Source organism: Oncorhynchus tshawytscha, linkage group LG06 (assembly GCF_018296145.1).
Source record: "Oncorhynchus tshawytscha isolate Ot180627B linkage group LG06, Otsh_v2.0, whole genome shotgun sequence".
In the NCBI taxonomy this organism is placed as follows: Eukaryota; Metazoa; Chordata; class Actinopteri; order Salmoniformes; family Salmonidae; genus Oncorhynchus; species Oncorhynchus tshawytscha.
The window spans coordinates 12,272,411-12,300,202 of record NC_056434.1 but is presented as its reverse complement, the minus strand read 5'-3'; the positions used below and the strand labels follow the sequence as shown (position 1 = coordinate 12,300,202).

General features: G+C 42.6%; 3 protein-coding genes across 7 annotated transcripts in view; 2 read left to right on the top strand and 1 right to left on the bottom strand.

Moving 5' to 3' along the window:
* lrriq3 (leucine rich repeats and IQ motif containing 3) overlaps positions 1 to 1,698 on the top strand; it is a 6,664-nt gene extending 4,966 nt beyond the window's left edge. The window contains exon 8 of the mRNA XM_042323685.1: positions 1,257 to 1,698. Coding sequence (XP_042179619.1) covers positions 1,257 to 1,428 — 172 coding nt within the window. The 3' untranslated portion in view covers positions 1,429 to 1,698. The remainder of the gene's footprint in view (positions 1 to 1,256) is intronic.
* Positions 1,649 to 25,161, bottom strand: LOC112246733 (acyl-coenzyme A thioesterase 11-like). Of its 2 annotated transcripts, none has more exons than XM_024415244.2 (16): positions 24,673 to 25,161; positions 17,763 to 17,961; positions 17,421 to 17,490; positions 17,202 to 17,262; positions 16,760 to 16,861; positions 16,495 to 16,630; positions 8,762 to 8,915; positions 7,538 to 7,657; positions 7,125 to 7,263; positions 6,851 to 6,906; positions 6,522 to 6,588; positions 6,262 to 6,345; positions 5,753 to 5,886; positions 5,448 to 5,579; positions 5,068 to 5,194; positions 1,649 to 3,069 (listed from the first exon to the last, which is right to left on the bottom strand). In XM_024415244.2, the coding sequence occupies exons 2-16, from the start codon at positions 17,950 to 17,952 to the stop codon at positions 2,911 to 2,913; spliced, it is 1,731 nt and encodes a 576-aa protein (XP_024271012.1). In that variant the 5' UTR covers positions 17,953 to 17,961; positions 24,673 to 25,161; the 3' UTR covers positions 1,649 to 2,910. The 2 variants fall into 2 exon arrangements, with proteins under 2 accessions (XP_024271012.1, XP_024271011.1); XM_024415243.2 differs by lacking the exon at positions 24,673 to 25,161 and adding an exon at positions 19,079 to 19,235.
* LOC112246734 (single-stranded DNA-binding protein 3-like) overlaps positions 23,167 to 27,792 on the top strand; it is a 24,046-nt gene continuing 19,420 nt past the window's right edge. For 2 of the 4 annotated variants that reach the window (XM_024415246.2, XM_024415245.2), the window contains exons 1-5: positions 23,167 to 23,297; positions 24,470 to 24,647; positions 25,589 to 25,661; positions 25,802 to 25,863; positions 26,122 to 26,206. In XM_024415246.2, coding sequence (XP_024271014.1) covers positions 23,240 to 23,297; positions 24,470 to 24,647; positions 25,589 to 25,661; positions 25,802 to 25,863; positions 26,122 to 26,206 — 456 coding nt within the window. In that variant the 5' untranslated portion in view covers positions 23,167 to 23,239. The remainder of the gene's footprint in view (positions 23,298 to 24,469; positions 24,648 to 25,588; positions 25,662 to 25,801; positions 25,864 to 26,121; positions 26,207 to 27,792) is intronic. The other 2 variants (XM_024415248.2, XM_024415247.2) reach the window with 1 other exon arrangement.

Below are 27,792 nucleotides of genomic sequence, written 5' to 3'. Positions count from 1 at the left end.
ACAGTTGAAACTGGAGCAGCAGCACGGCCAGGTGGACTGGGGACAGCAAGGAGTCATCATGTCAGGTAGTCCTGGGTCATGGTCCTAGGGCTCAGGTCCTCCGAGAGAGAGAGAGAGAGAGAGAGAGAGAGAGAGAAAGAGAGAATTAGAGAAAGAGAGAATTAGAGAACGCACACTTAGATTCACACAGGACACCGAATAGGACAGGAGAGGTACTCCAGATATAACAAACTGACCCTTGAGTCTTCTTGAATATGACGCTACAAGCTTGGCACACATGTATTTGGGGAGTTTCTCCCATTTTTCTCTGCAGATCCTCTCAAGCTCTGTCAGGTTGGATGGGAAGCATTGCTGCACAGCTATTTTCAGGTCTCTCCAGAGATGTTAGATCGGGTTCAAGTCCTGGCCACTCAAGGACATTGAGACTTGTCCCGAAGCCACTACTGCGTTGTCTTGGCTGTGTGCTTAGGGTCGTTGGAAGGTGAGCCTTCGCCCCAGTCTGAGGTCCTGAGTGCTCTGGAGCAGGTTTTCATCAAGGCTCTCTATGTACTTTGCTCTGTTCATCTTTGCCTCTATCCTGACTAGTCTCAGTCCCTGCCACTGAAAAACCTCCCCACAGCATGATGCTGCCACTAACATGTTTCATCATAGGGATGGTGCCAGGTTTCCTCCAGATGTGACGCTTGGCATTCAGGCCAAAGAGCTCAATCTTGGTTTCATCAGACCAGGTTGTCATGTGCCTTTTACTGTGGAGTGGCTTCTATTTGGCCACTCTACCATAAAGGCCTGATTGTGTGCCTGAAGGTGTGTGCCTTTCCAAATCATGTCCAATCAATTGAATTGACCACAGGTGGACTCCAATTAAGTTGTAGAAACATCTCAAGGATGATCAGGATGTACCTGAGCTCAATTTCCAGTCTCATAGCAAAGGGTCTGAATACGTATGTAAATAAGGTATCTTTTTTTTGTTTTTTTGCCTAAAAACCTGTTTTAGCTTTGTCAATATTGGTATTGTGTGTAGATTGCTGAGGGAAAAAAATATTTAATACATTTTAGAATAGGGCTGTTAAGTAACAAAATGTGGAAAAAGTCAAGGGGTCTGAATACTTTCCCGAAGGCATTGTATTTAGCATGGCATGATTATTGATAATTGAGGCATCTATGAATGTGTTATAAATGGTTTATGAAGGCTTCATAAAGCCTTGGAAGTTATTTTAAAGTGGGACCATTCTCGTGTTTTCTATTACGTATTACAGGCAACAGTCTCTAAAGGAGGAGGCAATTACATCCAGAGTGAACAGAGCCACTTATCTGGCCACAAAGCACACCAACCAACTCCTCCGAGCCCAGGAGAGAGTGGCCAGTGTGAAGGCCAGCCATGCCAAGATGGAGGTCCTGCATCCTGTACCGGTCAACCAGACTGCCTGATCACCACCTCTGGTCCCCCTGTATCCCTCCACCATGCTTCACAAATGTTTAATGCTATGAACTGTTTTTTGGGGGGCTATTTGTTTATCTTTAATTCTGTTTATGAAACCACAAGGAGTAAGGAATGTGAGGATTCTGGGAAGATGAACAAGAGAGGTCAAACCAAGGTCTATAGTGTTTATTGTTTGAGTGAAATCACAGAAATTCATTCACCTCATGATGTCTACTCATGTTGAAATACTTGGCCATTGTCCACATCTGTTTCTTTTTTTAATTTTTTTTTTTTTAAAGCTAACCATTTGTCTCTTGAGATTAGTCTCTCAAATTAAAATTACAGTTAATGTACATCTTGACTACAGATTTGAAAGGTTGATTACGAACGTGATTCAATGAGGTAGGACATATCCTACCAGTATTTTAAAACAAGCTGCATGTAAATGCTCAGGCATGAACTAGTCTGCTTTTTTACCCACAGTTCAGTAGCTAGAGACAAGGCAGAACATGTACAAGCATGTCAGACTCAACTGAAGCATAACAAACCAATTTGCATGTCTCACATTCATAGGGCTACTAACTGTTTAAATGCCCAGATAAGATCTAACATTTATTACAGAGCGTGGTATTGCACATTTTAAAAATATTAGGTCTAAATAGCCTGGTCCCAGATATGTTTGTGCTGTATAGCCAAGTCATTGCCATGGTCATTGTCATGCCAAACTGGGACCAGGCAGTCTAAATGTTCTGGTAGTCTAAGAGTATTTAACTAGGCAAGTCAGTTAGAAAAAAAAAAAATCTTATTTACAATGCTGACCTACTCTAGCCAAACCCGGACGATGCTGGGCCAATTATGCATCGCCCTATGGGACTCCCAATCACGGCTGGATGTGAAACATCCTGGATTCAAACCAGGGACTGTAGTGATGCCTCTAACACTGAGATGCAGTGCCTTAGACTGCTGCGCCACTCGGGATCCTAACTGCAGCATAACAAACCAACTTGCATACTTCTCATGTGCATAGGGCTACTAACTGTTTTATTGCCCAGATAAGACCTAATATTTAATAAGTAAGTAACCTGTAGTGTAGAAAATGTACACTGGAATATCACATCAAAGATAGTAACACCAGTAACAGCAAAAAGTCCTTCGACTAATCCCACATTTGAGAAATGCATAACTTCTGATTTCCTTGGCAGTTGAGGTCGAGAGGGGGTATCCCAGAACTGTATCTCCTGAGGAGAGGGGTGGATTTTTTTTATTTTACCTTTATTTAACTAAGCAAGTCAGTTATGAACAAATTCTTATTTTCAATGATGGCCTAGGAACAGTGGGTTAACTGCCTGTTCAGGAGCAGAACGACAGATTTGTACCTTGTCAGCTCTGGGATTTGAACTTGCAACCTTTCGGTTGCTGGTCTAACCACTAGGCTACCCTGCCGCCCCATAGGGTAGGATGTGCTGGGCCAGCATGATGAAACCATTCGGTCACAGGTCAGAGGGGGGCAGGACGACCAGGCTGTCTCTGTTCTCCTCCAGGTACTTGTTGCAGGAGTGGAAGGTGCCGTAGAAGCTGGAGGAAAGGCCTGCAATGTCGTTGGAGATGTAAGGGAGGACTCCTGGTGTGGCTTGGTTGTAGTAGGAGATCTGAGGTAAAACACAGGGACAATGTGGTCCAAAAAGAAAACAAAAAGCACATGTTCTATAATATTTATGACTGAAAACATGTATAATGTAGAAGTACTAAACGCAGCAAAAAAAGAAACGTCCTGTCTGTCAACTGCGATTATTTTCAGCAAATGTAACATTTGTAAATATTTTTATGAACATAAACAAGATTCAACAACAGACAAACTGAACAAGTTCCACAGACATGTGACTAACAGAAATGGAATAATGTGTCCGTGAACAAAGGGCCGGGGTCAAAAGCAAAAGTATCAGTCAGTATCTGGTGTGGCCACCAGCTGCATTAAGTACTGCAGTGCATTTCCTCCTCATGGACTGCACCAGATTTGCCCGTTCTTGCTGTGAGATGTTACCCCACTCTTCCACCAAGACACCTGCAAGTTCCCAGACATTTTTGGGGGGAATGGCCCTAGCCCGCACCCTCCGATCCAACATGTCCCAGACATGCTCAATAGGATTGAGATCCGGGCACTTTGCTGGCCATGGCAGAACACTGACAGTCCTATCTTGCAGGAAATCATGCACAGAACGAGCAGTATGGCTGGTGGCATTGTCATGCTGGAGGGTCATGTCAGGATAAACCTGCAGGAAGGGTAACATGAGGGAGGAGGATGTCTTCCCTGTAACGCACAGCATTGAGATTGCCTGCAATGACAACAAGGTCTGTCAGACGACGCTGTGACATATCGCTCCCAGATCATGACGGACCATCCACCTCCAAATCAATCCTGCTCCAGAGTACATGCCTCGGTGTAACGCTCATTCCTTCGACGATAAACGCTAATCCGACCATCAACCCTGGTGAGACAAAATCGTGACTCGTCAGAGAAGACCACTTTTTGCCAGTCCTGTCTGGTCCAGCGACGGTGGGTTGGTGCCTATAGGCAACGTTGTTTCCGGTGATGTCTGGTGAGGACATGCCTTACAACAGGCCTTACAAGCCCTCAGTCCATCCTCTCTCAGCCTATTGGGGACAGTCTGAGCACTGATGGAGGGATTGTGCGTTCCTGGTGTAACTTCGGCAGTTGTTGTTGCCATCCCGTACCTGTCCCGGAGGTGTGATGTCCGGATGTACCGATACTGTGCAGGTGTTGTTACACGTGGTCTGCCACTGCGAGGATGATCAGCTGTCCATCCTGTCTCCCTGTAGCGCTGTCTTAGGCATCTCATAGTACGGACATGGACATTTATTGCCCTGGCCACATCTGCAGTCCTCATCTGCAGTCCTCATGCCTCCTTGTAGCATGCCTAATGCACGTTCACGCAGATGAGCAGGAACCCTGGGCATCTTTCTTTTGGTGTTTTTCAGAGTCAGTAGAAAGGCCTCTTGAGTGTGCTAAGTTTTCATAACTGTGACCTTAATTGCCTACCGTCTGTAAGCTGTTAGTGTCTTAACGGCCATTCCACAGGCGCATGTTCATGAATTGTTTATGGTTCATTGAACAAGCATGGGAAACAGTGTGTAAACCCTTTACAATGAAGATATGTGAAGTTACTTGGATTTTTACTAATTATCTTTGAAAGACAGGGTCCTGAAAAAGGGATGTTTCTTTTTTTGCTGAGTTTATCATCTATCTAGATGTAATGTATATCAAAATATCAAATTTCTTTATTCTTGCTATGTGAATACTGTAGAAAAATATAAAAAGTACCATGCATGTAAAATGTGTATGTAACAACAAAAGAAAAATATGTAAAAACAAAGTTTATTTTTGTCCTCCGAAGAGGGTGGGTGGAAAGCTTGCACTTCTTTCTACACTCAGCTTACAGGATAAGGTGTATACACTGTGGGATGAAGAAAATCACTAGCTGGTCCCAGATCTGTTTCTACTGTCTTACCAACTACGGTTACTGTCATGTTTGACATGACAATGACCATAGAAGTCGGCTTTACAGCACAAACAGATTTTGGACCAGGCAAGCTTTTCGCTTAGCTAGCGAAGAGCCCCATTGCCCCACCTTGGTGACAGCATTGGACTCCTCCCAGATACTGAAGCCGGCACAGAGCACCTCCCCCCGGGTGTAGTCCTCAGTGGCAGGGTGGGTCGGCAGGGTGACAGAGCGCAGGGCAATCAGGTACGGGTCCCTGAGGTGAACAGAAGAGGTGGATCGCACCATTAGAGCGTGATAAAGATGTGGAAATGGGCAGGTTGATAGATACAGTACTGTGGGACACAACCAGACTCGGGTAAGTTATGGTGAAGTGAGAACATAAAAAGAATGCAGTGCCATTGGAAAGTAGGAATGATTGTTGAGTCATTGGGGAACAATGACCAAGCAAAACATAAAGCATATTGGTGAAGTCAGGATGCTGATGGATGACAGACAGGCCGCGTTACCTGGAGTCACAGGGCTTCCTCCTAGAGGCCAGAAGGATGAAGTCCTGGCCCTTCCCCCCCTTACTGACACACGGAGTGGCCACGCGGTAGATAGTGTCATCCTCATCTGCCTGGATGATCACATCACATTTTCTACATAGGACGAAAGGGAAAGGCACACTGTGAAATTGAGGTTTCAATCCAAATGTAGATTGGATATCAAAAGGATTATAGTAACTACTTTGTGAATGGTTGTGACCACTTGTGGCTGTGTTCCGACTAGCTGTGACTGTTGTGACTACGTCAGTTGTGAATGTGATACCCACTGGTAATGCCTGTCCCACTCATGTCTCCTGCGCAGGTCTGAGAGCAGATGGAACGCTTGTTCAGCAGGGACAGTGACATGAGTCTCCACTTTAAAACACAGTATCTGGTTCTCCTCCAGCGTGTACAGACTGACCTTGGAACAGATCAGGAAGGAGGGGGGTTAAACCATGAATATAGGATCTTTACAGGTTAAAGCAGAGCCTATTCCTTTACTACCACAGACATGACATATTATTGACATTTAGTGGAATGTTATATGTAGCCGAGCTCCTTTAAGAAAGACGGTTGACTTGTTGCACATTCCTTCCTCCCAGTCCCAACTTAATCAAATCAACGTGTGGGCCGAATTCGGGGGGGTTGCAACTATGACTGTGCATTAGAAAGTAATGATTTGATTATACAGTGTGGAGGAGGATAGGGGACACATGCAATCCTTGAACATCATTCTAATGAATAATATCAATGGTGTTCAATCATATTCTTACCCTTTTCTACTTACAACACTAACCTTATTTTTCTCAGAGCTTAACATCCAGTTGCTTCGAGCAGCCATCATTTTCAGTGCAGACACATTGTTGTAGCTGAGATACATCTGGGGAAAATAAGGTTTGGATTCAGAATCGGAAGAATGATTGTTGTTTCAAAACAAGCACAGGCCAGTACACAGGGAGGCAGTAGAGTGTTAAATCTGTTATCAAACCCCAAAACAACACATTTAATCTAGGAGTAGTAGTAGTAAGTTGTGGTCCGTTTGTGTTTGTGTGTTACCTGGTTGCTGATGTCCCAGGGCACAGACAGAGGAACCTCCGTTTGCTTGCAGGAGATGATGTACTTTCTGTAAACAGACAGTGTATAGTAATGTCAAAACAGATGAAAATGTGTTGACTCAATGGTTTGGTTTACTGTTTACACACTAATTCAGGGGTATCACTCAATCGGCCCGATTTAATGTGGCCTGGCATGATGTCTTAGCAAAAAAATGATATACGGTATATCATTTAGGGGCTCATCTACTGGAGGGGCAAAATGAGTTTGACACCCCCTGCACTAACTGATAGAAATGGGGAATAGTACTGTGATGATTTTCATCTCCTCACCTATCCAGACGGATCTTCTTCCTAGCAATAGCCTCCTGATAGCGTCTCTTCCCATCCTGACAATTAAATAAACAAGTGAAATGGGCTTTCGCAGTTCTGTACAAACATTGGATGAGCAGACGCATGTATCTCTTAACATTACAAATTCAACAACCACATGGCATTTCTCAATATAGACCTCCATAAACACACACACACACACACACACTCTCTCTCTCACACACACTCCACAGGTCCAACAGCCTGTTCTTCTGAGGTCATCTGCAGAACTCACCACAGGTTCGGGTCGTATCCGGGGTAATGTACGTGGCTTCCTGTCCTTGTCCAGCACCTCAAAGGTCATGAAGGCGCTGTTGATGTGCCGCAACGCACCCGCACCCTGGTAGGCCTCTGCACATACACCCACCTCCATACTGGAACACACAAACAGGTTACATAGACTAATATCATACAAAACATAAAAGGTTGCCATACCAGTTTCCCATTCATTGGTTTGTTGCCAGTAAATATCCCTCAAAGCTGAAATTGAGTTCATTCAGTTCATTGGGGCTCACCGTAGCAACAACAAAAAAATTGTACGTTTTTCAACAGAAACGAAAACAGGCGGTTGTTATTGGACAGTGGTTGAGAACAAGCGGTTCTAATTTTCTTCAGTTTGGTGCCTAATGAATAAGACTTGTGTTTCACCTGTGTTTGAAGGCATTGTTAACAATGGCCTTTAGCACCAGCCGGTCACCGATGTGAGACGGGCCCCGGAAGTGGAACATGTCTATGGTCCTCAGAGTGGGGTGAGCGTTACACAGACGACTAGAGAGTAAGAGTGAGATGAGCGAGAGAGAATGAAGGAAAGAGAGCATATTAGACTAATAGCATTATCACATTTCTTCTCCAGAAGAAAAAGTCAACCTGGTTTAGATCTACTCATTCTACTAAATACACTGAACAAAAATATAAAATGCATCATGGAACAATTTCAAAGATTTTACTGAGTTACATATAAGGAAATCAGTCAATTGAAACCTATGGATTTCACATGACTGGGCAGGGGTGCACCCATGGGTGGGAGCCAGGCCCAGCCAATCAGAATGAGTTTCCCACAAAGAGCTTTATTACAGACAGAAATATTCCTCAGCAACGCTCCCCCAAAACATGAGACATCAGTGGCATTGTGTTGTGCGACAAAACTGCACATTTTAAAGTGTTTTATTGTCCCAAGCACAAGGTGCACCTGTGTAATGATCATGCTGTTTAATAAGCTTCTTGATATGCCACACCTGTCAGGCGGATGGATTATTTTGGCAAAGGAGTAATGCTCATTAACTGGGATGTAAACAAATATTTGTGCACAAAATGTAAAAGAAATCAGCTTTTTGTGCTTATGGAACATTTCTGGGATCTTTTATTTCAGCTCATGAAACATGGGACCAACACTTTACATGTTGTGTATATATTTTTGTTCAGTGTATATTAAAAGACCCAGTGGAGTCAAAATGTGATTTTTCTGTGTTATATATATTTCCACACTATGAGGTTGTAATAATACCGTTCAAATGATGATAATGCCCTTTTAGAGTAAGAGCTTTTAGTCTGTCTGGTGACATCAGCAGGCGGTTAACTAGTTAATAGACAAATAAGAAAGAGAGGTCCATCCCTCTCTACCCATAACAGCTAGTTTTTAGTTTTCCCCTCCCCACTCAGACAGTCCAAGCAAATTTCTTGCTTGAGAAATTGATATTTTTGTTTATTTTTGACAATTTTAATTGAAAAACAATCACAGTAAGGTACTTAATTGTTACACAGAAATTATGTCTGCATGGGGCCTTTAATATATACTAACTATCTCCATATTCTGTCACAGTAAGAAACCTCATTATCTCTATGAGAAGGACAGGCTACAGACCAAACACTCACCATGCTGCGATGGTGGCCACGTTCTCCATCCAGGCCATGATCTGACCCCCGAAGGTGCTGACCTGGTGGTTGGCATGGGGAGGCAGCACCAGCTCCACGCTCTCCACCCGGGTTCGCTCTGCTGACACCGCACCCTGGTATTCCTGACACTCTCCTGTTGACACGCACACAGACACATACTGGACTGTAAATGCTGCTCTTCACCAGGCTGGGCACGGGTGTGACTGCCACTGATATCATTTCATATTAGAGATAAGTGGGACTTGGACATCTGTGGTATCCTGTGACATGTAAAGGTTATAAATAGGGCCTTATCAGCTATAACTAGGACCTTATAAGCTAGAACTACATTTACGTCAACTTTTCGGTTACTGGCCCAACACGCTTAACCCCCTGCCGCCCTGCGGACTTACGGTGCATTCGAAAAATATTTAGACCCCTTGACTTTTTCCATATTTTGTTACGTTACAGCCTTATTCTAATATAGATTAAATAATTTTTAGCCCTCATCAATCTACACACAATACCCCATAATGACGAAGCAAAAGCAAAAACATTTAGAAAATGTTGCAAAAAATAAAATCTGAAATACCACATTAACATAAGTATTCAGACCCTTTACTCAGTACTTTGTTGAAACACATTTGGCAGCAATTACAGCTTCTAGTCTTCTTGGGTATGACGCTACAAGTTTCTCCCATTCTTCTCTGCAGATCCTCTCAAGCACTCAGGTTGGATGGGGAGCATCGCTGCACAGCTATTTTCAGGTCTCTCCAGAGATGTTCGATCAGGTTCAAGGCAGGGCTCTGGCTGGGCCACTCAAGGTCATTCAGAGACTTGTCCCGAAGCCACTCCTGTGTTGTCTTGGCTGTGTGCTTAGGGTCGTTGTCCTGATGGAAGGTGAACCTTCGCCCCAGTCTGAGGTCCTGAGTGCTCTGGAGCAGGTTTTCACCAAGGATCTCTGTACTTTTCCCCTCGATCCTGACTAGTTTCCCAGTCTCTGCCGCTGAAAAACATCCCCACAGCATGATGCTGCCACCACCATGCTTCACCATAGGGATGGTGCCAGGCTTATTCCAGGCGTGATGCTTGGCATTCAGGCCAAAGATTTCAATCTTTAGGTGCCTTTTGGCAAACTCCAAGCGAGCTGTCATGTGCCTTTTACTGAAGAGTGGCTTCCGTCTGGCAACTCTACCATAAGGCCTGATTGGTGGAGTCATGCAGAGATGGTTGTCCTTCTGGAAGGTTCTCCAATCTCCACATAGTAACTCTGTCAAAGTGACCATCGGGTTCTTGGTCACCTCCCTGACCAAGGCCAATTCTCCCCCGATTGCTCAGTTTGGCCGCGCAGCCAGCTCTAGGAAGAGTCTTAGTGGTTCCAAACTTCTTCCATTTAAGAACGATGGAGGCTACTGTGTTCTTGGGGACCTTCAATGCCGCAGAAATATATTGGTACCCTTCCCCAGATCTGTGCCTCGAAACAATCCTGTCTCTGCGCTCTACGGACAATTCCTTCAACCTCATGGCTTGGTTTTTACTCTGACATGCACTGTCAACTGTGGGACCTTATATAGACTGGTGTGTGCTTTTCTAAATCATGTCTAAGGTGGACTCAAATCAAGTTGTAGAAAAATCAAGGATGATCAATGGAAACAGGATGCACGTGAACTTAATTTTGATTGTCATAGCAAAGGGTTTGAATACTATTTTTAATAGATTTGCAAAAATGTCAAAAAACCATTTTGCTTTGTCATTTTGGGTATTGTGTGTAGATTGATGTGGAACAAAATGAATGTCATCCATTTTAGAATAAGTCTGTAACGTAACAAAATGTGAAAAAAGGGAAGGGGTCTGAATACCCGAATGCACTGTATGTGGGCCTTACAAGCTCTAACTAGGGCCTTATCATAGAAACAGAATGAATAAAAAGGGTGTCTCCATTCAAGTCAATGACGGCATAATAGGTGGACTGGCATCCACTTGGAGTGTACCCATGCCAGGAAGTAAAAGTAGGGAAGTGTACCCTCCAATCTGTGCTTTGATTTGTTGAGTCAACTGACATTACAAAAAAATACATTCCATTGCATGAGCCACATCAGTTAGCATAATTTTAATTAACATTTACATTACTATGGCAATCCACCATCAGTTGATAGAATATTCCAAAATACAATGGAAATTATTGCATCACAATACCAGGCAAACATTGCGATGAGTTTACCAGTCAATAGTCAGGGTTAGAGCTTCAAAGGCCGTTCTATTCATTCCATTTCTATGGTCCTTATAAACTGTAACTAGGGCCTTGTAGGGTCCTTATACCACATGTTGAACTCATTCCACGGAGGGTGGAGTGTCTGCTGGTTTTCATTTCACCCTTGTACTCGATTGATAAATTAAGGTCACTAATTAGTAAGGAACTCCCCACACCAGGTTGTCTAGGTCTTAGTTTAAAGGAAAAAACAAAAACCTGCAGACACTCGGCCCTCTATGGAAAGTTTCTGCCACCCCTGCCATATAAGCTATAATTAGGGCCTTAAAGAAGCCTCATAAGCTGTAACTAGAGGATTCCCTGGTCAGGTCACATGGTCAGGAAAGACTCCGTGCCATAGTACCAAAGTCTTGACAGTATAATACCTAGTTGAGCTGTGTGTTGAGCTGTGTGCTGACAGAATAATACCTAGTTGAGCTGTGTTTTGACAGTATACTACCTAGCTGAGCTGTGTGTTGACAGTGCACTACCTAGCTGAGCTGTGTGTTGACAGTATACTACCTAGCTGAGCGGTGTGTTGACAGTATACTACCTAGCTGAGCTGTGTGTTGACAGTATTCTACCAAGCTGAGCTGTGTGTTGAGCTGTGTGTCGACAGGATACTACCTAGCTGAGTTGTGTGTTGACAGTATAATACCTAGTTGAGCTGTGTGTTGACAGAATAATATCTAGCTGAGCTGTGTGTTGACAGATTACCTAGCTGAGCTGTGTGCCGAGCTGTGTGTTGACAGTATACTACCTAGCTGAGCTGTGTGTTGACAGTATACTACCTAGCTGAGCTGTGTGTTGACAGTATACTACCTAGTTGAGCTGTGTGTTGACAGTATTCTACCTAGTTGAGCTGTGTGTTGACAGTATTCTACCTAGCTGAGCTGTGTGTTGACAGTATACTACCTAGCTGAGCTGTGTGTTGACAGTATACTACCTAGCTGAGCTGTGTGTTGACAGTATACTACCTAGCTGAGTTGTGTATTGACAGTATACTACCTAGCTGAGTTGTGTGTTGACAGTATACTACCTAGTTGAGCTGTGTGTTGACAGTATACTACCTAGTTGAGCTGTGTGTTGACAGTATACTACCTAGTTGAGCTGTGTGTTGACAGTGCACTACCTAGTTGAGCTGTGTGTTGACAGTATACAACCTAGTTGAGCTGTGTGTTGACAGTATGGTACCTAGCTGAGCTCTGTTAAGATGTGTGTTGACAGTTACCTAGTTGGGATGTGTTTCAGTGTGTTGACAGTATACTACCTAGTTGAGCTGTGTGTTGACAGTATTCTACCTAGTTGAGCTGTGTGTTGACAGTATTCTACCTAGTTGAGCTGTGTGTTGACAGTATTCTACCTAGCTGAGCTGTGTGTTGACAGTATACTACCTAGCTGAGCTGTGTGTTGACAGTATACTACCTAGCTGAGTTGTGTGTTGACAGTATACTACCTAACTGAGTTGTGTGTTGACAGTTACCTAGTTGAGATGTGTTTCAGTGTGTTGACAGTATACTACCTAGCTGAGCTGTGTGTTGACAGTATAATACCTAGTTGAGCTGTGTGTTGACAGAATAATACCTAGCTGAGCTGTGTGCTGAGCTGTGTGCTGACAGTATACTACCTAGTTGAGCTGTGTGTTGACAGTATACTACCTAGCTGAGCTGTGTGTTGACAGTATACTACCTAGCTGAGCTGTGTGTTGACAGTATACAACCAAGCTGAGCTGTGTGTTGACAGTATACTACCTAGCTGAGCGGTGTGTTGACAGTATACTACCTAGCTGAGCTGTGTGTTGACAGTATACTACCGAGCTGAGCTGTGTGTTGACAGTATACTACCTAGCTGAGCTGTGTGTTGACAGTATTCTACCAAGCTGAGCTGTGTGTTGAGCTGTGTGTCGACAGGATACTACCTAGCTGAGCTGTGTGTTGACAGTATAATACCTAGTTGAGCTGTGTGTTGACAGAATAATATCTAGCTGAGCTGTGTGTTGACAGATTACCTAGCTGAGCTGTGTGTTGACAGATTACCTAGCTGAGCTGTGTGCCGAGCTGTGTGTTGACAGTATACTACCTAGCTGAGCTGTGTGTTGACAGTATACTACCTAGCTGAGCTGTGTGTTGACAGTATACTACCTAGTTGAGCTGTGTGTTGACAGTATACTACCTAGCTGAGCTCTGTTAAGATGTGTGTTGACAGTTACCTAGTTGGGATGTGTTTCAGTGTGTTGACAGTAAACTACCTAGTTGAGCTGTGTGTTGACAGTATTCTACCTAGTTGAGCTGTGTGTTGACAGTATTCTACCTAGCTGAGCTGTGTGTTGACAGTATACTACCTAGCTGAGCTGTGTGTTGACAGTATACTACCTAGCTGAGCTGTGTGTTGACAGTATACTACCTAGCTGAGTTGTGTGTTGACAGTATACTACCTAGCTGAGTTGTGTGTTGACAGTATACTACCTAGCTGAGTTGTGTGTTGACAGTATACTACCTAGCTGAGTTGTGTGTTGACAGTATACTACCTAGTTGAGCTGTGTGTTGACAGTATACTACCTAGTTGAGCTGTGTGTTGACAGTATACTACCTAGTTGAGCTGTGTGTTGACAGTGCACTACCTAGTTGAGCTGTGTGTTGACAGTATACAACCTAGTTGAGCTGTGTGTTGACAGTATAGTACCTAGCTGAGCTCTGTTAAGATGTGTGTTGACAGTTACCTAGTTGGGATGTGTTTCAGTGTGTTGACAGTATTCTACCTAGTTGAGCTGTGTGTTGACAGTATTCTACCTAGTTGAGCTGTGTGTTGACAGTATACTACCTAGCTGAGTTGTGTGTTGACAGTATACTACCTAGCTGAGTTGTGTGTTGACAGTATACTACCTAGCTGAGTTGTGTGTTGACAGTTACCTAGTTGAGATGTGTTTCAGTGTGTTGACAGTATACTACCTAGCTGAGCTGTGTGTTGACAGTATAATACCTAGTTGAGCTGTGTGTTGACAGAATAATACCTAGCTGAGCTGTGTGCTGAGCTGTGTGCTGACAGTATACTACCTAGTTGAGCTGTGTGTTGACAGTATACTACCTAGCTGAGCTGTGTGTTGACAGTATACTACCTAGCTGAGCTGTGTGTTGACAGTATACAACCAAGCTGAGCTGTGTGTTGACAGTATACTACCTAGCTGAGCGGTGTGTTGACAGTATACTACCTAGCTCAGCTGTGTGTTGACAGTATACTACCTAGCTGAGCTGTGTGTTGACAGTATACTACCTAGCTGAGCTGTGTGTTGACAGTATTCTACCAAGCTGAGCTGTGTGTTGACAGGATACTACCTAGCTGAGCTGTGTGTTGACAGTATAATACCTAGTTGGGCTGTGTGTTGACAGAATAATATCTAGCTGAGCTGTGTGTTGACAGATTACCTAGCTGAGCTGTGTGTTGACAGATTACCTAGCTGAGCTGTGTGTTGACAGATTACCTAGCTGAGCTGTGTGCCGAGCTGTGTGTTGACAGTATACTACCTAGCTGAGCTGTGTGTTGACAGTATACTACCTAGCTGAGCTGTGTGTTGACAGTATACTACCTAGTTGAGCTGTGTGTTGACAGTATACTACCTAGCTGAGCTCTGTTAAGATGTGTGTTGACAGTTACCTAGTTGGGATGTGTTTCAGTGTGTTGACAGTAAACTACCTAGTTGAGCTGTGTGTTGACAGTATTCTACCTAGCTGAGCTGTGTGTTGACAGTATTCTACCTAGCTGAGCTGTGTGTTGACAGTATACTACCTAGCTGAGCTGTGTGTTGACAGTATACTACCTAGCTGAGCTGTGTGTTGACAGTATACTACCTAGCTGAGCTGTGTGTTGACAGTATACTACCTAGCTGAGTTGTGTGTTGACAGTATACTACCTAGCTGAGTTGTGTGTTGACAGTGTACTACCTAGCTGAGTTGTGTGTTGACAGTATACTACCTAGTTGAGCTGTGTGTTGACAGTATACTACCTAGTTGAGCTGTGTGTTGACAGTATACTACCTAGTTGAGCTGTGTGTTGACAGTGCACTACCTAGTTGAGCTGTGTGTTGACAGTATACAACCTAGTTGAGCTGTGTGTTGACAGTATAGTACCTAGCTGAGCTCTGTTAAGATGTGTGTTGACAGTTACCTAGTTGGGATGTGTTTCAGTGTGTTGACAGTATACTACCTAGTTGAGCTGTGTGTTGACAGTATTCTACCTAGTTGAGCTGTGTGTTGACAGTATTCTACCTAGTTGAGCTGTGTGTTGACAGTATACTACCTAGCTGAGTTGTGTGTCGACAGTATACTACCTAGCTGAGTTGTGTGTTGACAGTATACTACCTAGCTGAGTTGTGTGTTGACAGTATACTACCTAGCTGAGTTGTGTGTTGACAGTATACTACCTAGCTGAGTTGTGTGTTGACAGTATACTACCTAGTTGAGCTATGTGTTGACAGTATACTACCTAGTTGAGCTGTGTGTTGACAGTACACTACCTAGCTGAGCTGTGTGTTGACAGTATACTACCTAGCTGAGCTGTGTGTTGACAGTATACTACCTAGCTGAGCTGTGTGTTGACAGTATACTACCTAATTGAGCTGTGTGTTGACAGTGTACTACCTAGCTGAGCTGTGTGTTGACAGTATACTACCTAGTTGAGCTGTGTGTTGACAGTATTCTACCTAGTTGAGCTGTGTGTTGACAGTATTCTACCTAGCTGAGCTGTGTGTTGACAGTATACTACCTAGCTGAGCTGTGTGTTGACAGTATACTACCTAGCTGAGCTGTGTGTTGACAGTATACTACCTAGCTGAGCTGTGTGTTGACAGTACACTACCTAGCTGAGCTGTGTGTTGACAGTATACTACCTAGCTGAGTTGTGTGTTGACAGTATACAACCTAGTTGAGCTGTGTGTTGACAGTATAGTACCTAGCTGAGCTCTGTTAAGATGTGTGTTGACAGTTACCTAGTTGGGATGTGTTTCAGTGTGTTGACAGTATACTACCTAGTTGAGCTGTGTGTTGACAGTATACTACCTAGCTGAGCTGTGTGTTGACAGTATACTACCTAGCTGAGCTGTGTGTTGACAGTATACTACCTAGCTGAGCTGTGTGTTGACAGTATACTACCTATCTGAGTTGTGTGTTGACAGTATACTACCTAGCTGAGCTGTGTGTTGACAGTATACTACCTAGCTGAGTTGTGTGTTGACAGTGTACTACCTAGTTGAGCTGTGTGTTGACAGTATACTACCTAGCTGAGCTGTGTGTTGACAGTATACTACCTAGCTGAGCTGTGTGTTGACAGTATACTACCTAGTTGAGCTGTGTGTTGACAGTATACTACCTAGCTGAGCTGTGTGTTGACAGTATACTACCTAGCTGAGTTGTGTGTTGACAGTGTACTACCTAGCTGAGTTGTGTGTTGACAGTGTACTACCTAGTTGAGCTGTGTGTTGAAAGTATAATACCTAGTTGAGCTGTGTTGCTGCTCAGTAGGTCTGTGATGATCTCAGCATGAGTCAGTCTCATCCTCCTCCTCTCTGCCGCGATGCTGTACTCCATCTGCTCTGTCTGCGTCCGCGGAATCACCTGCTTCAGCTGCACCTGCACGTGCACACACACACACACCAACACTTTTGTGTGTCCTCCTATTGAAGCATGACATATTGATGTGGTTGATACGTCCAACACTGTCAAACCAAGATGGGTGCCCCCTCACTCTTCAGCCCTCACCTTCCCCTCCTCGGTACGTCGAGCCACAAAGGTGGCAAAGGCATTGCACACGTTCCACTGGCAGCTACTGAACAGGTCCTCACAGCTTACCGTGATGCCCACCTGCGGATAGGGCCCACATGGCATCATAGGATGACACCAGGTAGAGTGCCAGACATATTGTTACATACATATATTAGTAAGGTCTCGTCACAAATGGTGCCCTCTATTCCCTAATTGTACATTTTTATCATTGAACACAGAGCATAGGTTACCATTTGGTGAATTAAAACGGGACTCGATTCTACAGTAAAGAACACCGGTTGTAAACAGGGATCCTCTATTATGGAACAGCATTGTTTATCATTTCTCTCCCCAACATACATTATTAATGATTTCAAAACAAAAGTTCAATAGATTCAATATTTACTACACAAAGATCAAAGATGGTGTCCCCACAAACCTCCATGCTGGATGTGAAGGCTCTGTTCACTTTTGCCTTGATGTTAACAACCTGTCCGACTCTGCGTAAAAAATAAACAAACATTTCTATGATCAACATTGGACAGTGGTTACAGTGTGAACAGAAGAACACCAGCCCCTCCTTTCTGTGGCTAAGCTAAAGGCTATAAGTCACTGTAAATATACTGAAAAGGTATGTTTCAGGAAGTGAAATACTTACCCTATAGTGTGCTCAAAGTGGATGTCGTCAACAGAGGCAGTAATACAGGGAGACCCAGCATGTCTTTCAGCTGTGACAACATAGAGGTCCACAAACATCATATGTACAGTTGTAGGACAGCTGTACATCATATGTACAGCTGTCCTACGCCTTGTCGGCTGACAGGACTCCATAGCTGTTGATCTCAAGCTACGTCTCGGAGGGCTGCAGTCAGAGTCTGCATCCCAAATTACACCTTATTTCCAAAAAGTGTACTATTTTGGGCCAGAGCCCCAGGTTGGGACTTGAGAGGGACCGCTTTTTCTTTAGAGGTCATACTATGAGGTTAAGGTCATAGCTCACCAGACAGACAGGCTGTGGAGTCCATCCACTTGAGCAGCTGTCCTACGCTGAGCTCTCCACAGTGGTTGGCGTGGCAGGGCATCACGATCTGGCTCATCTTGACCTCTGTGGGGTTCCTGTACACCTCGCCACTCTCCAAGATGAAGAGGGGATCCTCCATGGGGTCTCCGTCGCCCTTCTCACACGACATGACTCTGGACTGTACAGCGGGACACAGGGGAAAAGTAGAAGCTAAAGTTTATTACAGTACTTGAAAGGGATAGTCTCATTCTAGTGTGTCATGCATGGTGTTATAACAATTTATAGTGTTATAACCATTTATTGTACACTGTTTCACCTCTTTAAAAAATGGTGCTGCTAGGTTGGTTTTAGAATACAAACAATAAAGAATATTGTAGTTATTCAAGCTCTTTGAATAAATTATTATATTAGTTCATTATGCCAAGGTCTTAGTGGCACCCTATTTATAACATTCGAGGAAATCTTAATCTAGTTACAAGGAAAAATAATTCAGAACAAAACAGATTATTCCACAGTCTGAGCTAAGCCTACTTGGCTCGCAGAAGGACTATAGGTGAACAAGAGGCAATTCCCACCCTAACTGCTTTGTTTATGCAATGGGTCTCATGGAAATACCAAAATAACTTATACAACGGAGTAATCACGTCAATTAAACTAAACATGTTGTTCCTCTTTTTTTGCAATTTTCTCCTGTTTTTGAGCCTTCAAATAATACTTCGCTCAAGCAGCACACTCATTTTGGACCAGAGCCACTGCCCCAACAAAATAGTTATTGTGCTTCACAAAAGAAGGTGCTTTACTTGGGAAAAAATCTTTAGCTCAGTTTGTCATCTGACAGATTGCTTAAAAACATGTTTTTCCCTCGAAGAACACTATGTAATGCTGTATGATAATACCCTTAGTGAATTGGATAGGAAACTCGAAAGACTCGCTGACTGTAGACCACGCATCTGGTTGAAAATAAATCAACTTCAAATAATAGACTAGAGTGTATTCTTGTCAGTTCCAGCTCTGTTCAAATGAAATGGTCACCTGTCTCGTGCTCACCGGACATGCGACTTAGTGGAGCAGTAGCAGTGACGTCCAATAGACTGGTTTACTGTACAAACGGGATTCGTCCAGTTATTCGGTTATTATCTCACACTCATGAGACTACTAGGCTATACGCGTGGTGGAATGAGTCACTCACTGATGGAATATATTGACAGAGTAAAACGTGACAGAGTACAAACAATGACTAGGCAATCGCTCTTTAAACGTTTTACATAATTTCCCAAGACAATAAATAGACTTACCCAAAGGGAACTCTTCTGCAGACGGTCAGGTCACATTTGCATGAATGAATAAACAAAACAAAACGTTTCAGTCTCGTGTAAATAAATCTGCACACCTCCCACTCTCTACCAATTCCTTCATTCTTCGGACACAACTGTGTGGCTTGCATGCAATGATGTATATAAACCCTGGAATACTGATTCCACCGCGCAGCCATCTTGGTACTCCTCCTGGGGTCTCAAAACGATTTTGGAAGCTATAGAAATGCATTTATTAACGTCTAGTTTCGTTTTTGACACGTTTATTATATTACATTCACCTTAATGCATACTTTTAACTATATTATGTGAGCTAAACATACAAATAAAATAAAAAATTCAGAGTACTGTTACTGTCCCCACTACAAAAAAATAAAAAATAAATACATGTGATTTTGTACTTGAAACATTTAATTGAAATACTGTAGAATTCCATGAATTCCGATGACCGCTCCTAATAGAGAGTGCCAATATGGCCGACTGGCGGCTTCATAGACTCTCAACGGCCAATACATAGCGTCAGCAATCAAGGGTTTATATACATCACTGGTGGCATGACGCCGCTAAACAGAGCAGACACACCTCCTGTTGCTGGAGGTGGGGTACCAATTTAAATGACACTTTAATGTGGAAATGGTCCATTAACAGTTTTAAATATTTAAAGCTGAGATCTGCTTTGTTTTTAAAACTGGGCAGAGGAGCATCATGCAGTATTGTAAAAACGTTCATAGTAGGCTAAATACTCTGCTGTTCTATTGGGCTTGCAATGATGTGCAAGCCCAATAATTGGTTAATTTCTCATTAGATTAATGTAAATATTCACTTTTGAATTATGAATCATTTTCAAAGATCCGTTTGAGATATAACAACAAACATGTTAATGCGCTCCCAAGTAGTGCAGTGGTCTAGGACACTGCAACTCAGTACACGAGGTGTCACTGCGGTACCTGGTTTGAATCCAGGCTGCATCCCACCTGGCTGTGATTGGGAGTCCCATAGGGCAGTGCACAATTGGTCCAAACCTGTAGCCAGGGTAGGCTTCATTGTAAATAAGAATTTGTTCTTAACCGACTTGCCTGGTTAAATAAAACTCTTTGTTATATCAGAAAAAAATATTCATATTTCGAATGTGAATATTTTTTCATTTTTTCTGATATAACAAAGAGTTTTATTTAACCAGGCAAGTCGGTTCATCTAATGAGAAATAAACCAAAAATTGATTGGGAAAATAAAGTACAGTACACGACCCAGTGCCCCTGCAGATACTACCGGTGCCATAGGTGCAGACCTCTGTCCAAGGGAGGTAACACTATTCCTCTCATAAAGTGTTCCACATACACAACCTAATGTGAACAGGGAAGTCTTAGCGATTATCCAATGACCATGTACTGCATGAGCTGTGCCATATATTACTATGCACCCCCCCATTCTAATATCCCCCATTCTGAAATTGAATTTCTGTCCCCCAAGTTTTATCATTGGAATATGATACAAATCGAGGCAACAGTGTGCTTTAGAACCATGCGTACATTTCCGAGCGGTCAGGTAGGCTGTTTGGAGTGTTTATCCGACTGGATTAAAAAATAAATAATAATAATTATGCCCCCCCCCCACACACTTCTAAAACTAAAGTTACATCCCTGTATAGGCTTATACCACAAGGTCCCCTGAAAGATAACTCAGTCTGCAGTGGTTCCCAAACTTTTTATAGTCCTATACCCATTCAAACATTCAACCTCCAGCTGCGTACCCCCTCTAGCACCAAGGTCAGCGCACTGTTGTTTTTTGCCATCAATATAAGCCTGCCACACACACACTATACAATACATTTATTAAACATAAGAATGAGTGTGAGTTTGTCACAACCTGGCTTGTGGGAAGTGAGAAATAGCTCTTATAGGACCAGAGCACAAATAATAATCAATAATTTTGCTCTTTATTTAACCATCTTACATATAATACCTTATTTGTTCATCAAAAATTGTGAATAACTCACCACAGGTTAATGAGAGGGGTATGCTTGAAAGGATGCACATAACTCTGCAATGTGCACAAAAAAAAACATACAATGATGGAAAGACCTGTGTGTTGTCCTTGTTAATGCAGACAGAAAAGAGCTCCAACTTCTTAATCATAGCCTCAATTTTGTCCCTCACATTGAATATAGTTGCGGTGAGTCCCTGTAATCCTAGATTCAGATCATTCAGGAGAGAAAAAACACCCAGATAGGCCAGTCGTGTGAGAAACGTCATCATCATGCAAGCGGTCAGATAAGTGAAAATCATGGTCTTTAAGCTTGTCTCTCAATTTTAAAAAAAACATGTAAATACTTTTCCCCTTGATAACCAGCGCACTTCTGCATGTTGTAAATGTGTTACATGGTCGCTGCCCTTATCATTGCATAATGCAGAAAATAATTGAGAGTTCAGGGGCCTTGCTTTAACAAAGTTAACCATTTTCACTGTAGTTTCCAAAACATCTTTCAAGCTGTCCGGCATTCTCTTGGCAGCAAGAGCCTCTCGGTGGATGCTGCAGTTTACCCAAGTGGCATCGGGAGCAAATGCTTGTATGCACGTTACCACGCCACTATGTCTCCCTGTCATGGCTTTTGCACCATCAGTACAGATACCAACACATCTTGACCACCAAAGTCCATTTGATGTCACAAAGTTATCCAGTACATTACAAATACACAACCTTATGTCGTCCTGGTTTGCAAAAGAGGATGTCTTCCTTAATTGACCACCCATAAACCTAACAGACCTATACCAGGAGCTGTGCCAGGCTCGCCACATCTGCTTACTCATCCAGCTGTAACGCATATAATTCACTAGTTTGTATGCGAAGCAGTAATTGTTTCAAAACATCTCCTGCCATGTCACTGATGCGTCGTGAAACAGTGTTGATTGAGGAATGGTTTGTCTGTATAGTTTTTGTCCTTTTCCCCCAGCGTTGTCCCAGCCATAGCCGCGGCAGCAGGAAGAAATAAGTCCTCCACAATAGAATGAGGCTTGCCTGTCCTAGCCACTCGGTAGCTCACCATATAAGCCACTTCTAGACCCTTCTTATTAAATGGTATCTCTTGCTTTTATACTGTCTTACTACTCAAAAGTCGTCTTTATTCTCGCTGAAAATGCTCCTGTGGCTTATTTTCCAAACTGTCATGTTTCGTTTCTAAATGTCTGCGCAAGAGTGAATGTTTCCTGTGAGAGAGTAACGGTTAATGTGATTGGATGTTAATTATTTGACTAGGCTACCTGCATTTGACATTGTGTTGTTATTTCGCTGAACACTAGATGGTTTATGTCTTGTTTTGCACATATGAATATTACAGTTTAATGTTATTTTGGGCGAGAAAAAAACTCACCCAAATGTATAGTCCCGTTGGAAAATATAAATGTACCGTTTGAAAATGTGAAGAATGATTTTGTTATATATAAAAAAAAAAAACGTGAATCACATTTTTATTTGGCATAACCCCGTACCAAAGTTTGTCTATAGTGAATTTAAGGTTACAGGTTGAGAGCCAAGATATTGTTTTTTTTTTACATAATATTTACAGAACGAGTGCCAGCCAGCTCTCACAATTTACCCCAATAAGTTAAGATTAGTTCATAACCAAGTTGGAAGGTGGTAATCACCAGTGGTGAAATTGTAATTACCAGTTGGATGCATTCACGTGCTTTGAACTGGTTGAGAAATGCCGATTGACTAATGACCAACAAGCTGCAACAACCATAAGATAAAAGTACAGCAATCATGCTTTTAAACAAATGATAGTGTTCAAAAAACATTAATATAGTTATTTTTATAAAGAAGGTTTGCTGTTGCATTTAACTGCTGAAAATGTTATCAAGGTCATTTCCTTAGTAGGTGATGACAGAGTTCAGGGATGAATGACGAGTTTCCCACTTGTAATTTCCAGTTGGAGGGGCATTCAAATGGATTTTTCCCATGCATGTAGTAAATACCACATTCCCAGTTGGTTATGAATGCAGCATTATAGCCTCGTCTGCTGACGGTTTCAAGACCCCCCCATCAACTAACTGTGACTGGCACCTCCGTTATCGCGGAGTTGAAATGCATCGTCATATCTGGAGGCCTATTTGGTTTACATAAATTCACCAGTCGAGCAGGAATAAGATGTGTGTTGTCAATGAGAACAAAACTAGGTTAAACAACTCCAGAAAAATACTTTCAGGTAACTAGTTTGAGTCTAATTGAATTTAAATAAAATGAGAAGACAATTTTTAAACGATGGTGTGTGAGGCTACAGTAGGCTAGCCTTTTAAGTACCAAAATTAGAAGGCTAATGACAATACAAATGGTAGCAATGTGATATCAGGACATTCGAATTGCACGTTTTAGGATACAATACTAATTTTCAGCCAGACGCGTGAGAGCGTGTATCTTGTTTACCTACGGGTGCTTCGTTACAGTCAACAGCTTTTAAGAACACGTGAACCTATTCCACATCAACAACCAATAAGGTGTCTCTTTTTACTTGCCGTTTTCTTAAAGAGGAAGATGCTGCTACTTCAATTCAGATCTAATACTCGTGAATAGTCAATTATAACATATTAGACTAGATGGAAACAGGTGGTAGCCTAGACCTATTATTATTTGACCATGCTGGTCATCTATGAACATTTGAACATCTTGGCCATATTCTGTTATAATCTCCACCGGAACAGCCAGAAGAGGACTGGCCACCCCTCATAGCCTGGTTCCTTTCTAGGTTTCTTCCTAGGTTTTGGCCTTTCTAGGGAGTTTTTCCTAGCCACCGTGCTTCTACACCTGCATTGCTTGCGGTTTGGGGTTTTAGGCTGGGTTTCTGTACAGCACTTTGATATATCAGCTGATGTAAGAAGGGCTATATAAATACATTTGATTGATACATTTTTTTTTAAACCTACTTAGGGGGAAAAAAAACTTTGCATTTCACAATAGTCTATGACTGACATTTCAAACACAGAAATGATATATAATATGGGTTAACATTAGCATAACCCGTTCGCCTAAAATGAAAATACACTAAACATGTTTTGTTTTGCTCATGTTCAATGGAAAAAGTATAATTTAGGCTCCAATAATCACTTACAATTTAATAAATTGTCGTCATAGCAGGGCTGAAACTGGAGTGCTTGTCTAGATGATACCTCTCAATGTTGAATAAAGTGTGCCTTTTATTCTTATTTTGCATGATAATGAACGTTGGGATATGTAAAGTAGATGTCCTACTGTAACAACCACCTCCAATTGGCAACAGCAAAGCATGACATAACGTTAAGGCAGGGCTAAATGGAATTCCTGTACGCTCATTGGTGAAAATAGTTGCCAGTCAACTTAGCCCTACCCCTTCTCCTTGACCAGGCTCGGTTGAGAAGTGCAGTAAGGAGTGCGAGAGAGGGTCGCGGCTGTGGCAGACTGATGGTCTGACAGATGAAATAGCGAAAATAGAGAAAGATAAGGCGGGCGTTCACCCTCACAAAATCATGTTCCCTAAAGGCAAAGGGTCCGCTGTGCCGTCGGATGGACAAGCACGGGAAAAGTAAGTTTTCAAACATATTTCTTACCTAATGCATATTATACCCCACCTCGGCTTTGTGGTTTGCCGGACAGCGAATTTCCTCTTACCGAGGAGGATGGAATTGAATGAACCGCCTTGTCTGCTCGCCATTCGTTCCCGTTTCTGACTTCGGCTTTATGCTCTTCATTGGCTTCATTACTGCAAATAATTACTGTAAATAGGTGCTTTTATTTTCAATTAAGGGTCTGTAAACTATATCTATACATTTGTTTATGGAAAAATTAATAGCTTAAACAAATGCACCGTCCAATTTGCTTTACGTATTGTATGTTACATTAATTGATTAAAATGTAGCTTCCCCCAGTGTTTTGGTTACTACTTTGTTTGAGTTCGCCGCTACGAGGGTCGTATCCAACACTCATTTATCGACCTATAATTACGCGTTTTCTTCTTGGTTACAATGTTTCCGATTTGAAGTGTTTGGAAAGCCATCGTGCGAAAAGGCCCTTTGGAGTCGGTGGTCCATGCAAACCGTCAGACTTCAAATTTAGGGGTGTATTCATCCTGCCGATTCTGTTGCAAAACGTTTCTGAAACGGAAACGAACGAAATAGGGCGGGACCTACAAAAAAATGTGTCCAATAGAAACTCTCGTATTACTTACAAAACGGAACTGCAACTGTTTGGACAAATTATTACACAACTGAACTGTCGATTATGTGTCTCAAAGTGCAAGGCATCTTAGTTGATTAGAGATCAAACACCCAACATCAATCAGGCCCTCAAGGACTGGATTCACCCCTACATTAAGCCTACTAAATTTACTTCCGTTTGTGTCTAGGCTAATTTGTCTGCTTTATAATAGAGTCAAATGAGGCTAATTTAGAGTAGACTCAAATGTAGTTCTAAAACGTGCTTTTTATGCCATAATATTATTATTCAAACTGTTGTTTTTGTTCGCAGGTTAGCTTTATACGTGTATGAATATTTGTTACACATAGGAGCACAGAAGTCTGCACAGACCTTTTTATCAGAGGTGAGTATTTACTACTAATGTGACCATACTTCAATAACAAACTAATTCCCATTTTGAATCAATAAATGTAATTGTTTTTTTTTGTTAAAGTAGGCCCTATTGTTCATTCAAAATGTTTTTTTTATTCTCCCCTTTTCCAGATCCGATGGGAAAAGAACATCACACTCGGGGAACCCCCTGGGTTCCTACACTCTTGGTGGTGGTAAGTGTTCCGTATGTCAATCAGTGTGTCGATCAATGGAGGCTGCTCATGGGAGGACGGCTCATAACAATGGCTGGGATGGAGTCAATGGAATGGCATCAAATGTGGTTTTCATGTGGTTGATGCCATTCCATTATACTCCATTCCAGCCATTATTATGAGCCGTCCTCCCATGAGCAGCCTCCACTGATGTCAATACACCATATTGTATCATGTACATTATTCCGTTGCTTCACAGCCTGTGTGTCTTGTCCACAGTGTATTTTGGGACCTGTATTGTGCTGCACCAGAAAGAAGAGAGACGTGTGACCACTCCAGTGAAGCCAAGGCCTTCCATGATTACGTGAGTTCTGCTCCTCCTCATAAGACTTGCTGCTGCACATGTTGCAGGGGTTCTGCTGAAGAGCCTGGGCCCATTTTCATAAAGCGTCTTGAGTGCTGATGTTGGATCAGGTCTCCCTGTCCATATAATTGTATTCATTATGATCTTTAAGGGAAATCTGATCCTAAATCATCCCTCCTACTCTGATATACTTTATGAATACAGGCCCTGGTTTCCTTTGAGCCTACATTAATGTAGAATGAGAGCACACCCAGACGAGCGTAATTTAAAAAAAATCAGGAGTTGGAAAGCAAACTTATACAACGAGTACTTTCCTCTGATGTGAGATCTAGACCTACTATATAGACCCATCGTCCTTGTTACCCCTTGTACGCTTTCGATGCCTTGGGTAGTGGCGATAGAGAGACGTTTCTCTGCCTCTTTGTTTCTTGGGCCATACCTTCTAATCTTAATTAAATTGGCATCCAGTTGTACTCTCCTGCATATATAGCTGTTGTGTTGCTGCTGCACTCCTCTCTGGGTAGTGTACGGAGTATGTCATAGCAGTAGGACAGGATGTTTCAGAGCCATGTATGTGTAGCTATTTATCAGGCTTTGTGGACTTCAGGTCTGTCTGATGGATCAGGTCTGTGTGATGGATCAGGTCTGTGTGATGGATCAGGTCTGTGTAGGTTCTAGTTTGCCAGGCTGTCCCGGCAGCGTCCTATAGCTGTCCATCCAGCTGACATCTTGCCCTGTCATTGGCCCTGATGATGACCCTCCGACAGTATGGAGCTTAAAGGCTTCTGGAAAAATGGTGCTGATGTCAGCATGTCCTGAGTCAGACATGTCTGATCTGATGTGGACCCCCCCCTCCCTGTTTCTCTACCGTGCTGCAGCTCTCTCTCCACCTCATTTCATCCCCCAGAGGAAAAATTCAGACCTGGGTGTTGTTCATTAGGGCTCCAAACGGGGAAAAAAAATCTGAAACATGGAGGTATTACATGGACCTGTCCAATGAGAAAGGCTCATTTTTATTTTCGGTTCCAAGTGTTTTCTATTGCGTGCTCCAATGAACATGACCCTGCTCTGTTGTGGCCAGTTGCTGTTGAGCAATGTTTGTAAGCAGAGTTTGAACAAAATGGGTTCAGAGTCTCAATTATCTCGAATGGTAGTGGCCAAGAGTTAAAATATATATTTTTTTTACTAAAGATGAAATGGTCTCCATCTTGTGCTAGAATGTATTTTTTTCCTGAACTTGCAGGATGGTAGTAGCCTACTCCATTGGAACTCAAATTCATAGAGCTTGTAGTTTTTAGGATTTTTCCAAAACGTTTGTGGCCTGTCTCTAAACTTGGCTCTTGCATATCGACCATTTGCATATTGTGTCTTTTGCATGTTCAGAACACTATGCACTTGGGAAATTGCTTTAGTCTCCCATCATCACTCCTATCTCATACTACTGCTGGTCAGGCTTCTCCAGGACAAGTAGTCAAACTAGGGAGCATCCAAGAAGTCTTCCTCTTTCTATTTCCTTCCCTTTTCACTAGGAACCAAAACAGCCGAACAGGAAGGGGATCAACATGTTGTCCAATGAGAAATGCTTG

Coding starts and splice junctions, on each gene's coding strand:
- LOC112246733 (XM_024415244.2), bottom strand. CDS start 17,952: ATGTCGTGTGAGAAGGGCGACGGAGACCCCATGGAGGATCCCCTCTTC. Junction 17,263..17,420: donor CACTTTGAGCACACTATAGG/GTAAGTATTTCA, acceptor TTTTTTACGCAG/AGTCGGACAGGTTGTTAACA. Junction 7,658..8,761: donor GTGGCCACCATCGCAGCATG/GTGAGTGTTTGG, acceptor CTTACTCTCTAG/TCGTCTGTGTAACGCTCACC.